We start from the raw sequence: 14,050 nt of genomic DNA on the forward strand, positions 1-14,050 counted from the left end.
AAAAGAGGATGTTTTTCTGTTTCTGAGCATAGAAAAACAGAAAAACCATTTATGGAAACAAAATCAAATGGGCCCTTTTGGTACTTTAATAATCATATAAGGTTTTAGTTAATTGATAAACTAATTGTATAAGAAACAATATAATAACTTTTAATAAGATGAAATTGGTATAATAAAATCTAGGAAAATTTTCTTGTCCCACCCATGTATCTTTTTCGAATGTCATGTACCTCCAAATTTTTGAGATATATCTACCATAATCAGTTTTGATAATGGTGTTAACTTAAAATAAAGAAAAAGGAAAAAAAACCTTTTACCCCTATTATATTATTTCATATAAATTGGGGACAATTGTTTGAAACCACGATCATACCGTTGGACACCCAAGTTAAAATCTAGAAGACCCAAAGTGGTGACATGAAAGTCCCACCATAACGGCTACCAGAGCAACCATTGAAGGAGCTATTTTATAGGGAGACAAAGGTATTAAACCATTCCACTATTCTCGTTGCAAATATTATCTTTGTTTTCCCACAAACTTGCTGATAGGAAACCTCTATTTTACCAAAAAAAAAAAAAAAGGAAGAGTGAAGCACTAGTAGTTCGCAAGCTATGAGTTTCAAACCAATATCAGTAGTGTGAAGAATTCATCATCGTAGTCCAACACCTTACGAAGGAAAGGTCTTCTAAAAGCAAGAACCTACATGTTCACACATTATCGTATGAGTTCACGACACTGAACAAGCATGATCAAACAACACCCCAATAATAATAGTAGCAGCATTAGAAATTTAAACTCCGAAACTCTCAATAAAATTCAATTCTTTTTTTCCTCTTATGGAAGCATATGATCAATTTTTGAGACCTCATCACACCAATAATGTGGAATTTTAAGCAAAAAATGATTAACTGATAAAAGAGAGCAAACAATTTGCAGTGGTTGATGAAAGCAGAGAAAAATGGAAAAATGTTTAGAAGTCCTAAACAAAGAGGAGATGGAGAAGCAAAGTTAGACGAAGGGGATGAAATAATTATGCCGGCAAAGTAGGTAAAAGCAGCCCTGAGACTGGCGGGAAGTTGCTGAGCCGTGGCCATTACAGAAAGTGGGGCGAGTTCCATCCCCTCCCACCTAAAACATCTTTCACTTTCTATACTCTCTCTCTCTCTCTCTCTCTCTCTCTCTCTCTCTAGCTCGCTCGGTCGCCTACTAGTGTCTTTGCAAGTCAGTGAAATTTAGAGAAGATAGCTCCAACAAGTTTCTATTTCACAACTTCTTGCAGGGAAGAAGCAATTGTGTGACTATAGAATGACCTAACATTCAGAAGTTAGAATTTAGAAATGGGCAGTGATTGCTAGTTATCAAGATCAAACTAGGGGATATTGCTTTTAAAAGAAAATTTTGTAGGGTTAGTCATAAAGCCACCTTAACGTCTAATAGGTGTAATAGGCAATCTCTATTGCAATTTTGCTTGGATTCTCATGCATCATAAAATTGAAATCATTATTGAATGAGAGTTCCCATTGTTGGAGGTACTTGATTGGAGATTGAAGGGGTTGACATGATCGTCGTCGTCATTATTCATCCAAGGTTTGCAACAAAGAAGAAAGTAGGTTTAATAGAATTGGGGGTTTTGCAATGAAGGCTATGGGGCCATAAGGGTAAACTTACCTCACTTCAGGGGGTAGTTTGGCCATTAAAAATTTATAACATTGTGACATAATCACTTAATTGGGGATATTTAAAAATAAAATGGCTTCATCACTATTAGGAACTGACAAACATATTGAAGGTGCAAGTAAACTTATCAACTACTAAACATTAGAGCTCAACTCCTAAACATATAAAGACCCTAGTTGTTCGGTTCACCGAATTATTAATGATTCGTCCAAACTGATTTTTTTACACTTTTTATAGCCGAATCCAAACCATTGGCAAAAGTCAGAAAAAAATCCCAGTCTTTTCACCTTATTTTACAAACCGTATTATATTCGATAAAACCCAAATTTAATATGATTTATTTGGCATTTTATTAAAATGGAGTGTAGACTTTCATCTTTTCTCAGCCATAGTTTTGCACGATACTCTTCATCTTTAAGGAGGAGCAAGAGTCTTTTATACGATCTTTGCTACTCTTCATCTCTCTCTCTCTCTCTTAAAATCCTATTATTTTTTATGAGTAATTTCCAATGTCACCCCTAGAGAATGCCACAATTAAAAAGATACCCCTGCATACCGTTTGGCTCCTTGCGAGTATAACTCATATCCAAACATATGATTGGGAAATGGGGCAATGCACATGAAGCTCTGGTGGAAAGGGAAAGCCTGCCAAGCCGTATGCCTATGGGTGCAAGATTATTTGAAAAAGCGTGGGCTGACTTGGAGACCTTAGTAACGAATGAAGGGAAGCTCTTCAAGTCTTGCACCCCTGCCATCAGTCGTTGTTAAGTGAGGAGTTGAAATGACGGTTGTACCTTTTTGACTAAACCATATGACCAATTCATATTTCGCCCAAGTCTCTCATTACCCCCTAACCTCCACTCACCTTCACCGTGGGGGTTCAAGGAGGGTTTTCTATGCACAGGAGATGTAACACAATCTTTCATCGCCGCCCGTCACTACTACTCTTCACGGAGAGTAAAGGCTTTCGGATGAAGAGCATAGCTTTGAATTTATTATTATTATTATTATTTTTTAACTTTCCCATAAGACTTAGGCCATTCAATCAGCCACGTGGCAAATATTTAAGCAGTTATTATTATTATTATTATTATTATTTTTTTGTTTTGGTAATGGTTAAAAAAAAATTACCCCATAGAACCTATACAAATACTCCTAATGTATATTGCTGAAATATATATCTAAAAATAAATATTTCTAAAACACACTGAGATACCTCTCTTAACCAGCGAATTGGTTGGCCAGTCACTAGCAGCCCCATATGTACCATCACCCGGTCACCCGGGGGTGTCACAACGATTATACATTCCCCAAAATTGAAAGGCAGAGGACACGGGAAAGGGATTAAAATTCATCGCAGGCTCAGCAAGGGCCATTCCCGGAGGCGGTGCCACTACCATTTAAAGAGGAAGAAAAAGGAAGAACTCCTTAAGACTTTGCTTCGAGTTTAAAGAACAAAAGAATGGCAACGGCAGCGATCGAGACGAAGCAAGCTGAAGCAGCAGCAGGAGATGAGATGTGCACTGCAAAGACGATGAAGCAGGGAGAAGGTCTCAGACAGTACTACCTTCAACACATACATGATAATCAACTACAGGTTCGCCAAAAGACTCATAATCTTAATCGCCTCGAAGCTCAACGTAATGATCTCAATTCCAGAGGTATGATGGCCTTTAACCTCAAAGCCCTAGATTTCCGGTATATATTCCTTGAGAATTATGTTTTTTTCCGAAGGCATACTTCTAGATTTCAATTTTTTGTGCTCGTTACCGTTGATTGAGCTTGTCTGTACTCTATTTTCATTTAAATTGGTGTAGGGTTTGGGTAGAATAGCGGATCCTTATCCGCAAATGGTGGTTTTCGATTTCTATTGGGCTTTCTTGCTCTGCGTTTTTTTCCTCGGGGATTCTTTTTGGTCCACCCATTTGTTTTTGTAAATTTTAGTCAAGAACCTTTTTTATTTTTGAAGTTGAATCAGTTGGTGATGTTATGCGGATTTGTGAATTGGACAGTGAGAATGCTTAGAGAAGAACTGCAACTGCTTCAGGAACCTGGATCATATGTTGGAGAGGTGGTTAAGGTCATGGGGAAATCAAAGGTTTTAGTCAAGGTGAGTCAGTGCGTTTTGTTGTAATCAAAGTATGCGAGTGGAGTCCCTTTTTGTTGGTTGCCTATCAAAAGCATGTTCATCTCTATTTGGTTCGAGCTGTTCTATTATGCGTTCTTCCTCTTCTTGTTAAATAATTGCTCTACCATATTCCATAAACTGGAAGATGGATTGCTACACTTAATGAATCAATGGGAAGATTATATTCCATTTCTATACTCAATACTGATAAAATATGCAATTTTTGTGATATTTTGTTCTCTCGATTCATTATTCTTAGGTTAGTTGTTTTGGGCTTCTTATTGTAAAAGTTACTTTCCAGGGCATTGCTTGGTGAGTAGTAGCTCTTAAATTAAATGGAACTTAGTTTCAGATATAACATGGTTTTTTATTTTTGTAGATAGTTAACAAAGAACGAACTGCTTGTTCTGTTGTCCCAATGGTTGGGCCCTTTCATGTGTTTGGAATTGGAAATTGAAACTTAATTGGATACTTTAGTGAGTTTATTCTTTGGATGAGGGAAGTACCCTTCCTGATTGAGTGTTCATGTTAAAATATATTTGGTGATGTATATGATTATAACATGACAATAAATTCCAGAAATCGATATCTGGAGTGTTAGATGGGGTAATGACTTGTGTCTAATATGATACCAATCCTCTTTATTTATAATAATAGAGAGAAAGTTCTAAAATATTACAAGGATCATTAAACCCCTTAAGGACCTAAGGACCCGTTTGGAATCTGACACTTTCCCTAAAACCTATTATTATAATACTCTCAAGTTGGTGTATAGATATCACATATGTCTAATTTGCAGATAATAGGATGAAACATCTTATTATTAAGACCTTTAGTAAATACATCAGCCAGTTGTTCACCACTGGGAACAAAAACCACAGTGATAAGACCCATATCCAGCTTCTCTTTGGTGAAGTGTTGATCGATCTCCATATGCTTGGCTCAATCATGCTGGATAGGGTTGTTAGCAATGTTAATGGTAGATTTGCTATCTCAAAAGAGCTTCATAAGAAGGGTGGCAAAGACAACCAAATCTGTGAGAAGACCATGAAGCCATAGTAGCTCACAAATGCTATAAGCTATAGCACAGAACTTTGCTTTAGCATTTGAACAGGGAACCATGGCTTGCTTCTTGCTTCATTATGTATTAAGGTTACCACCAACAAAAGTGCAATAACTAGTAGTAGACTTGTGGTCATTAGGGGAACATGCCTAATCAGCATTTGTGAAGGCCTCCACCCTAAGGTGATCATGAGGAGAAAAAAAAATGCCAAGTCTTGAGGCAGATTTCAAGTAATGGAGAATATGCAGCACAACTTCTATATGAGTCGAGTAGGGATCATGCATGTACTGACTAACCAGGTTGACGGCGAATGCTGTGTCAGGGCGTGTATGAGAAAGATAGATCAAGCGCCCCACTAATCTCTGATATCTCCCCTTATCCACAGAGTCACCTTCCTTGCTACTCAGGTGACTGTTAGCTTCAATAGGAGTGTTTGCCGGCTTACACCCCAACATGCTTTGTAGAAGGTCAAGAATGTCTCAGAAAGAAGTATGTGTTTGACCTTCTTTCTGAAACAAGTATATCCCACGAGAAGATCTAGCGACTTCAATGCAAAGGAAGTAACGAAGCTGTCTTAGATTTTTGATCTCGAATTCCTCACCCAGGTATCTCTTGAGGCGAGAGATCTCTGCCATATCATCACCAGTAACAACAATATCATCTACATTGACTATTAGGATAACAATCTTCCCACCATGTGATGCAGATTAATTACCAAAATAGGCTTGTTTTATTAGGAATAAGCCTAAGGTTGGGTTTCATACATGATAGGCATTTGATCCTATGTGTTTTGAGTGTAATATATCACTTTTATGAGTCTAAAAGGGGGGCTGTAAGATTGAGTACGGGATTACTAGTTAGTTTTCATTTTCATTAATTTCCTTTTTAATTGGGCTTGATTTGAGTTATATTTGTTTCCTTAGGAGTCAAGTTATTAATTGAATCAAGTCATTAGTAGTTAGTTTCCTTTTTTAACTAGTTTTTAATTTTAGTTTTTAGTAACTATTATATTAGGAGAATATTTGGTTTCCTTTTTGAGGAACCTTCTATTTTGTAATTCCCTCCCCCATTAACATTATAAATAAATAAGAGGAGGCTCCTAGAAGCCTAGAATGATTTTGATAAAAAAAAAAAAGGCTGTTGCTATTGTCTTCTTCATGAAGAGTTGTCTTGTGTTTGATCAAAGTTGAAGGAATTGGTGTTTGATCCAATTGACTCTTTGCGGCGTGAAGTCCAAGAGGTCTCTTTAACTATTCTTTCTTTCTTTTCAAAGTTAATTGCAAGGTTCCTCAAACCAGGTAAGGGATCTGAACTGCTTTTGATTTCTGGTTCTGGAAATCTCAAGTTTCTCTCCTGCTGCCCCTATATTGTTTTGAAGATCCAGCCAGCCGATGGCCCTCCCCTTTTGATTGATTGTTGGGTTTATTAAGAGGGAGGTTTGACCTTAATTTGAGACCAATTAGACCATGGGTTTGTTTAATCTGAGGTGTTAAATACTTCTGGCCGACTGTGTTTTTGCCCAGATTTCAGATCTGGTTTGACTTACCTGCTCCTGTGGTATTTGTTTCTGATTGTGGCTTATCTGGTACTTTATACTTGCTGCTGGTTAGTCTATTTGTTTGGTGTAATCTCTGTTTCAGAAATTCCAAATTCTGGGTTTGAAAATTCTGGTTTACAAGGACTGTTTGACTCATACTTCTGGACTGTTGTTCGCTGCCTAATTTTGGGTGATTATTGGTTGTTCTCTGGTTTATAAAATCCTGCAGTTTTGGGACTGGTTTGGTTGTCAAATCCATTATTACATTAAGTGGTATCAGAGCATGGCTGAGAACACCCCCACCCTAGCTTCTATTATGGAGTTTCTACAAAAATGGAGAACTGAATTGAAAGCTGAACCGTAAGCTTTGCGGACTGAACTGAATACAAGGTTGTTGGCTGTAAAGACCCAACCACAACAACCTACCGGTGATTTACATACAACACCTAAAGTGGAAGCTCCATTGAATGTAGCTGCTCAGTTGGCTAACAGGAGAGCAAACCATAATCTGAGAGCACCACAGAGGGTTCCTGTAGTGCAACCTACTTTTGAAGAATATGTAAGGTGTTATTTTGAGATTGAATGCCCCACATATCAGAGGTACTCTGGAGATTCACAGAAAGTCAAGCTCGATCTGAAGGAGTTTGATGGGAGATATGACGGCTCAATTGTTCTATGATTGGGTAGCTGCTTTGGATGATTATTTTGATTATTATGACTTGCCTGAGGAACGGAAGATGAAACTAACTCGTGCCAAGCTAGTTGAGACTGCCTGTGATTGGTGGAGAACCTATGAGTATGAACTGGAGGACCGTGGTAGAGAACCTACTTTATGGGAAGAGATGAAGCAAGAACTATCTGATAAGTACTTGCCACGTAATTTTAGAGCTCGTATACAAGACCAGCTGAACTCTCTTCGTCAGGGAAATATGACTGTGGTGGAGTATATGAATAAGTTTGATGCACTTTATTCTTGCACAGACATTAAGAAGAATGAGAGGCAAGTACTTTCTCGGTTTCGACTGGGATTACGAGCTGAAATTAATAGGGGAATTGGTTTTGCTGATGTGTATACAATGAGAGATTGCTTTGTCAAGGCTCTTCGAGTAGAGGAACTTATGGCACAACCAAGTAGAAGGTTTGGTTACCAAGCTAGGGAGGTCAAGAAAATTTTTTCAGCCACTAAACCTAACACTTTAGCACCCCCAAGAGCCACAACTCCTTTATGTGAAGTGAAGATACCTCTATTCAAACCAAAAGAACTTGAAGTTGAGGTTCACATTGAAGAGATGGTTCTTGAAGCTTCAAAGACAGAAGGTCAAGAGATAGAAGATTCAACTGAAGAGTTCTACATTGAAGAGAGCATAGTAGACAAGATTGAAACCATGGAAGAAGACTCTAGTGAAGGATTCTACATTGAAGAGAGCATAATAGACATGACTAAAGATGTGGAAGATGAGGTAGTGATTGAAAGAACTCCACAACAAGTCTTTGAGATTCATGATGAAAAGGAAGCGTTTGTTCCAATCCTTGATGAAAAGGTTACCAACATTGACGACTCTAAGCATACGACTTTCACAGTTGGTATTGATTCAGAGGTTGAACATATAGAGTTTGTTATGCCATCATGGTTCTTTGAAGAGAAAGCTTCACACCTTGAAGACTACCTTCCAAAAGTCTACAAGCAATCAGAATTTTGTTTGGGAATGGTTAAAGCTGCTACGCACATGTTGTTTCCTCCTTATCACTACAAAATTCAAGGACGAATTTTTTCAAGATAGAGAGTTGATGCAGATTAATTTCCAAAATAGGCTTGTTTTATTAGGAATAAGCCTAAGGTTGGGTTCCATACATGTTAGGCATTTGATCCTATGTGTTTTGAGTGTAATAGACCACTTTTATGAGTCTAAAAGGGGGGCTCTAAGATTGAGTACGGGATTACTAGTTAGTTTCCATTTTCATTAGTTTCCTTTTTAATTGGGCTTGATTTGAGTTATATTTGTTTCCTTAGGAGTCAAGTTATTAATTGAGTAAAGTCATTAGTAGTTAGTTTCATTTTTTGACTAGTTTCTAATTTCAGTTTTTAGTAACTATTGTATTAGGAGAATATTTGGTTTCCTTTTTGAGGAACCTTCTATTTTGTAATTCCCTCCCCCTATTAACATTATAAATAAAGAAGAGGAGGCTCCTAAAAGCCTAGAATGATTTTGATAAAAAAAAAAAAAAGGCTGTTGCTATTGTCTTCTTCATGAAGAGTTGTCTTGTGTTTAATCAAGGTTGAAGGAATTGGTGTTTGATCCAATTGACTTCTTGCGGCGTGAAGTCCAGGAGGTCTACTTCAAGTATTATTCTCTTAAGCTTTTAAGACTTATTAGGGCTGCAAATACTAGGTACGATTCCTTCTATTTCTGCCCAGAATTTTCTGCAAAACAGAGCTTTCGGCCCTTGCTGGTTTAGTTAGTTCCAGCTGTCAGAATGACCCCATTTTTGGTCGAAGATCCACCTCTGCCCAGGTTAGGTTCGACTCAAGTTGGAGCCCTATCTGACCTCTGAATAGTGAGATATAAAAAATCTCCTTTTTTTTCGTCTTTTAGTGACCTGCAGGTTCTGGATTACATTCTGTAGAGTTAATGCCTGCTGCTGGAAGTTTCTGAACTGCTGAATTTAATTACTGTTAGTATGAAGTTGTTAACATTCTTAGCTAGTCTCTGTTTTGGTTCTAAGTACTGTTGCTGTTTTTATTCCCATTCTGTAATGTTATTTCTGGTGGTCGAATATATTCTGGACTGTTGTTTGAGGGTGATTTTCTGCTAATATATTCAAGACTGGTTTTGGTTGTTCTTTAGTCTAAAAGTTCTTGCAGATTTGGGTTTAGTTGGGTGTTCAATCTAGTCCTACATCACCATGTCTCTTGATGAACAGAATGTGGTCGGCATTGCTTTGAGAGTAGCTTGTAGCAATCCTAGCCTTGTGAAAACACCTGAACCAAGCATGAGGGGATTGCTTTCGCCCATACAATGCACGTTTAAGTTTGCGCACCTCAAAGTAATGAAATGAAGTTAGATTTGCTCATTTGCATCACATTAGTCAAATAAAAGTATAATGCTCGCCAATAACTACTGTTGTAACATCACAACCTTTTATAAACAATTGTTTATAAAGAAAAAAGCCTCACATGAATAATACATTTGCTGTTTCTACATTCGAACATCATACCAAAAAAAAAAGAAAAAAAAGTCAGTTTTCTATATTACCAATTGCAGAAATCCTCAAGTTTAGATTGTTAGAAGACCTCGGGGGAACTTTAGAAGTATTTGGGGGGGGGGGGGGGGGGTGTAAAGTGTAAACATAGTCGTCAGGCCACATAATTGGTCTCTTGTGGATTTTCCCTTGGTGTTTAGTTTGTTTGATTTGAGTGTTGGCAGAATTTGAATTTGCCAGACTTCTTTGTTTTTCTACTTGTGCAAATAATGCCCCCCCCCCTTTTAATGATTTCTTACTTTGCTTTTTTCCCTGGTTTCCTGTTGATGTATTTTTTCTAAAGCGCCTTTGTGTTTAATGTTATATAAAATTGCAATTCCCTCATATCCTTAAAGAATTGTACTTTGACGGTAAATCGAACAAATATGTTGAATATAGTGTTTTTTTTTTTTTTTTGTTTTTTAATTATCTCAGTGGGGAAAACTCTCCATCCATTTGTAATTAGACAATGAGGTTTCTTAAAAATGGAAGGTAGCTTTATGTAGTGCAAATTGAAAAGGTAAAGGAGGAAGTGGTGTATCATCCTCTCATTGTCATATTCATTTGGAAGGATGCAAGGTGGAAAGAGTTCTTATGTTGATTTTGGATCTATTTACTGCCAGTAAAGTAGTGAAACTTCGCTCTTCTATTTGTAGTTGCAATATATGGATCCTGCAGTTGTGGTTTAATTTACTGTTCCTCCTTTTCTGTATTTTAGGTGCACCCAGAGGGGAAGTATGTTGTGGATATTGATAAGAACATTGATATCACTAAGATCACACCATCAACCAGAGTTGCTCTTCGTAATGATAGCTATGTACTTCACTTAGTCTTGCCCAGCAAAGTAGATCCTCTGGTGAATCTTATGAAGGTTGAAAAGGTTCCTGATTCAACTTATGATATGATTGGTGGTCTTGACCAGCAAATCAAAGAGATCAAGGAGGTTTGTCTGCTGAAAAACTGAAATCCATTATCGGCATTGAAATTGTTATCGTTCTTATTCTTGGGGAATGAAATTTGTCTGGAAGGGTCTTTCTTTTGTGGCTCTTATCATCATCTATACTAGTCGTTCTGAGTTCCGTTGAGGGTAAGAGAAATCCCCCAAATGAGGCTCTTTACTGTACAAGGCCCAAGTGTTCCCCAAGATCACAAAAGCCCAGGGGGTGGGGAGGGGTAGGTAGGGGTAGTGTCTTCTGCTCATTCAGGATGGGTGTGATCCCAAGATTGCTAAAGTTTGTACTGTTTTGTCCTAAATAACTTTTGCTACTTTTTTAATTTAACATTGTTGAATTTTGGGTTGGTTAAATATATGTACTGATGTCCTATATCTTGATGCATTTCATTAAAAAGCGTCTCTTTAGGCTATGGATCTATTAAAATTGCTATGTTTGCTGTGTCTTGATCTTAATAGGTGATTGAGCTTCCAATCAAACACCCTGAATTATTCGAGAGCCTTGGAATTGCTCAGCCTAAGGTAATTCCACCTTGCCAAAGTTTTTCAACTTTGCACTTATAAATTTTTTATGACTTCATGTGCTTTTAGAGATCTAACTAATTAATTTTCATGGTGAACTTGAGTTGATAGGGAGTTCTGCTTTATGGGCCACCTGGTACTGGGAAAACACTGCTGGCAAGGGCAGTAGCTCATCATACTGATTGTACGTTCATCAGGGTTTCTGGTTCTGAATTAGTTCAGAAGTATATCGGTGAAGGTTCTAGAATGGTCAGAGAGCTTTTCGTTATGGCCAGGTTTGCTTGATTCCTCTCCTTGGACAACTTTATATATCTAAAACTAATTTTAAAAATGATTATTCCCAGCAGCTGTTGACAATTCTTCTTCGTTGAAGTCTTCCTGATTTGACATCTTTTAGTTTTTAATGGTTTTTTGTTTGTTTATCTGGTTATAAGATAGTTGAATGTTATAATGCTTCCATTTCTTTTAGCCACACCTCTGCACCAAGAGAGGCAGTCTTTTTGAGAGTGGTTCTTTCTATCTTTCCAATTGAGTTGCCAATGTTGACGTGTATGCATCTGCTTGACATGATTGCTCAAGTTTATCTTATTTGTGGCTTGTGTGAATCTTGCTTTCACAGGGAACATGCTCCATCAATCATTTTTATGGATGAAATTGACAGCATTGGATCTGCTCGAATGGAATCTGGGACTGGAAATGGTGACAGTGAAGTGCAGCGGACAATGCTGGAGCTTCTCAATCAGCTGGATGGGTTTGAGGCCTCAAACAAGATTAAAGTACTTATTGTTTCTTTAATATTAGATTCTGAAAATTGTTGAGAATCTCAATACCATGACGTAAGAACCAGAATTCATCTGGTGGACCTGACGACCTGTTATAACTAGTGTTTTTCCCCACTCAGGTTCTAATGGCTACAAATCGGATTGATATTCTGGATCAAGCACTCCTTAGGCCTGGAAGGATTGACAGGAAGATTGAGTTCCCAAACCCTAATGAGGAGGTAAGTTCCATGTTCATCATTAAATCCCAATAATGCAGGCCTACTCTCTAAAAAATTCCCAACTTCTAAGGCATTTGTGATTGGTTTCTAGAAACCTAAAGTGAGTAGGTTCTGAAATCCAACGATAAACCTGAATCCCAAAATAACAGAGATATGAGGGTCTGATCTGAAGATATGATAGTATCATACTGAAGTTAGGACACTAGATCAGGGTTTCCTGAATACAATATAGATCTCATATTTTAATGGGATCAAACCAGTGAATGAAGATGATCAAAACAGTAAAGAATCCAGCAATATCAAATTATCAATAGGACATCAATCTGAAACAGAGTAATGCAAGCGTAGATTACAAGAACCTACCCTAGCAATTTATAACCCCAAACAAGACAAATAGGACAAAGAAACAAGAAAATAAGACCATCAAATAAATAAATCTCCAAGGATACAATACCCATATAGGAGCAAAACTAGCCCAAGACATAACCCGATAGGAGAGAGAAAGACCTATTATAGAGCTAGAGAGAGAGAGGTGCGGCCAGGGCTATTGGAGTCCGATTGAGTTACACTCTTTGGCGTAGATAGTCCCTAGGGAGGGTACAAAAACCCCCAAAGTTGGGAGGATTCTGACGGCTGGTTGTGAAGTTACAAGCTTTCTTTATTTTCTGACCTATGAGAGAAAACTGAGAAAAACCTTCAAGAACAGCAGCTGAATGCTTCCAACAGTGACTAGGTAAGGATAGTGGGACCCTTATGAGGCTTGGAATACCCTGATTGAAGATCTGGCTGAACAGAGTACAGAAGAGAGAAAGAGAGGAGATCGATCTCTCTCCTATTCCCACTAGGATTGCTGATCGGTTCTGACTTCTGGAGACTTTTATCAAAATCTGAACTATACCTCTTGAATGTTACAGCAAATAAAATAAAAAAGAAGAATAAAACAGATGGGGGATTGAGAAGGGTGAAAGAGAATAAAGGAAGTGGCTATCTCAGCTTGGGTTTCTCACCTACAGCTATCTCAGCTGCTCTAAGCATTTAGTTGCAAATTTTCTTTCATAAATGCAAACTTTATTTCATTCAAATCTGTCCAATAAGGGTACATATGCCTCTCTATTCATAGAGGGGAAGTTTACAATCATACTAATACTAGGAGCTAGTTTCCCAATAGGACTAGACACTCCTACTACAACTAGGAGCTAGTTTCCCAATAGGACTAGACACTCTTACTACAACTAGGAATTCAAAATAGGACTAGGACTTGTGACTTTATGACTCCAACATGGAGTAGGACTAACTAACTAATAGTCCATATAGGACTTTACAACCAACTAATGGCCTAATGGGCCTTTATTGAATTAAATAGCAATTAATTAAACTAATGAATAAAATCCCGTTTTTCTATTTTCTATCCATATTTTAGGCCAATTAAAGTGGCCAATTTCAAAGAAAACCCATGGGATCAAAGGCCCAACACATACATAACACAACCCAAGGCTTATTTGCAATAAAATAAGCCCAAGTGACTTATCTACATCACAGAGACTATTAACCGATTCACAAATAAGTTAAAACTGAGAGTCAGACACAAGGTTGGACTTTGGGAAATCAGTAGCAAGATTCAGTTTTGAAACCAGAGATCAACTCATCACAAGGTGTGATGGCTATATATGAAGTTTGATTTGAAATCTCAGATCTAATAACAGAGAAATCAGATTCCAGAAAATTAGAGTTTGCACAACAAAATAAATAGTTTTAGAAACTGACCTGGTTTGCTGGAAGAATAATCACGAAGAAGATATGAACCAAGCCTCTCGCCTGGAACTAGATTGGAATTCCACCAACCTGTCTAGGCATCCCACCAAGAGCCTGCGGCATCTCCCAACAGAATTTTGATTCACACTGTTATAAGCAAAAAGCAAGCTTTCATTCA

The 14,050-nt window shown here is 37.7% G+C and overlaps 1 protein-coding gene across 1 annotated transcript in view; it reads left to right on the forward strand.

Moving 5' to 3' along the window:
- Positions 1–2,991: 2,991 nt before the first annotated feature.
- Positions 2,992–14,050, forward strand: part of LOC122069628 (26S proteasome regulatory subunit 8 homolog A) — a 29,816-nt gene continuing 18,757 nt past the window's right edge. Inside the window, exons 1-7 of the mRNA XM_042633686.1 lie at positions 2,992–3,339; positions 3,691–3,788; positions 10,365–10,589; positions 11,058–11,120; positions 11,232–11,395; positions 11,740–11,896; positions 12,022–12,120. Coding sequence (XP_042489620.1) covers positions 3,141–3,339; positions 3,691–3,788; positions 10,365–10,589; positions 11,058–11,120; positions 11,232–11,395; positions 11,740–11,896; positions 12,022–12,120 — 1,005 coding nt within the window. The 5' untranslated portion in view covers positions 2,992–3,140. The remainder of the gene's footprint in view (positions 3,340–3,690; positions 3,789–10,364; positions 10,590–11,057; positions 11,121–11,231; positions 11,396–11,739; positions 11,897–12,021; positions 12,121–14,050) is intronic.

This window comes from Macadamia integrifolia, chromosome 2 (assembly GCF_013358625.1).
Source record: "Macadamia integrifolia cultivar HAES 741 chromosome 2, SCU_Mint_v3, whole genome shotgun sequence".
In the NCBI taxonomy this organism is placed as follows: Eukaryota; Viridiplantae; Streptophyta; class Magnoliopsida; order Proteales; family Proteaceae; genus Macadamia; species Macadamia integrifolia.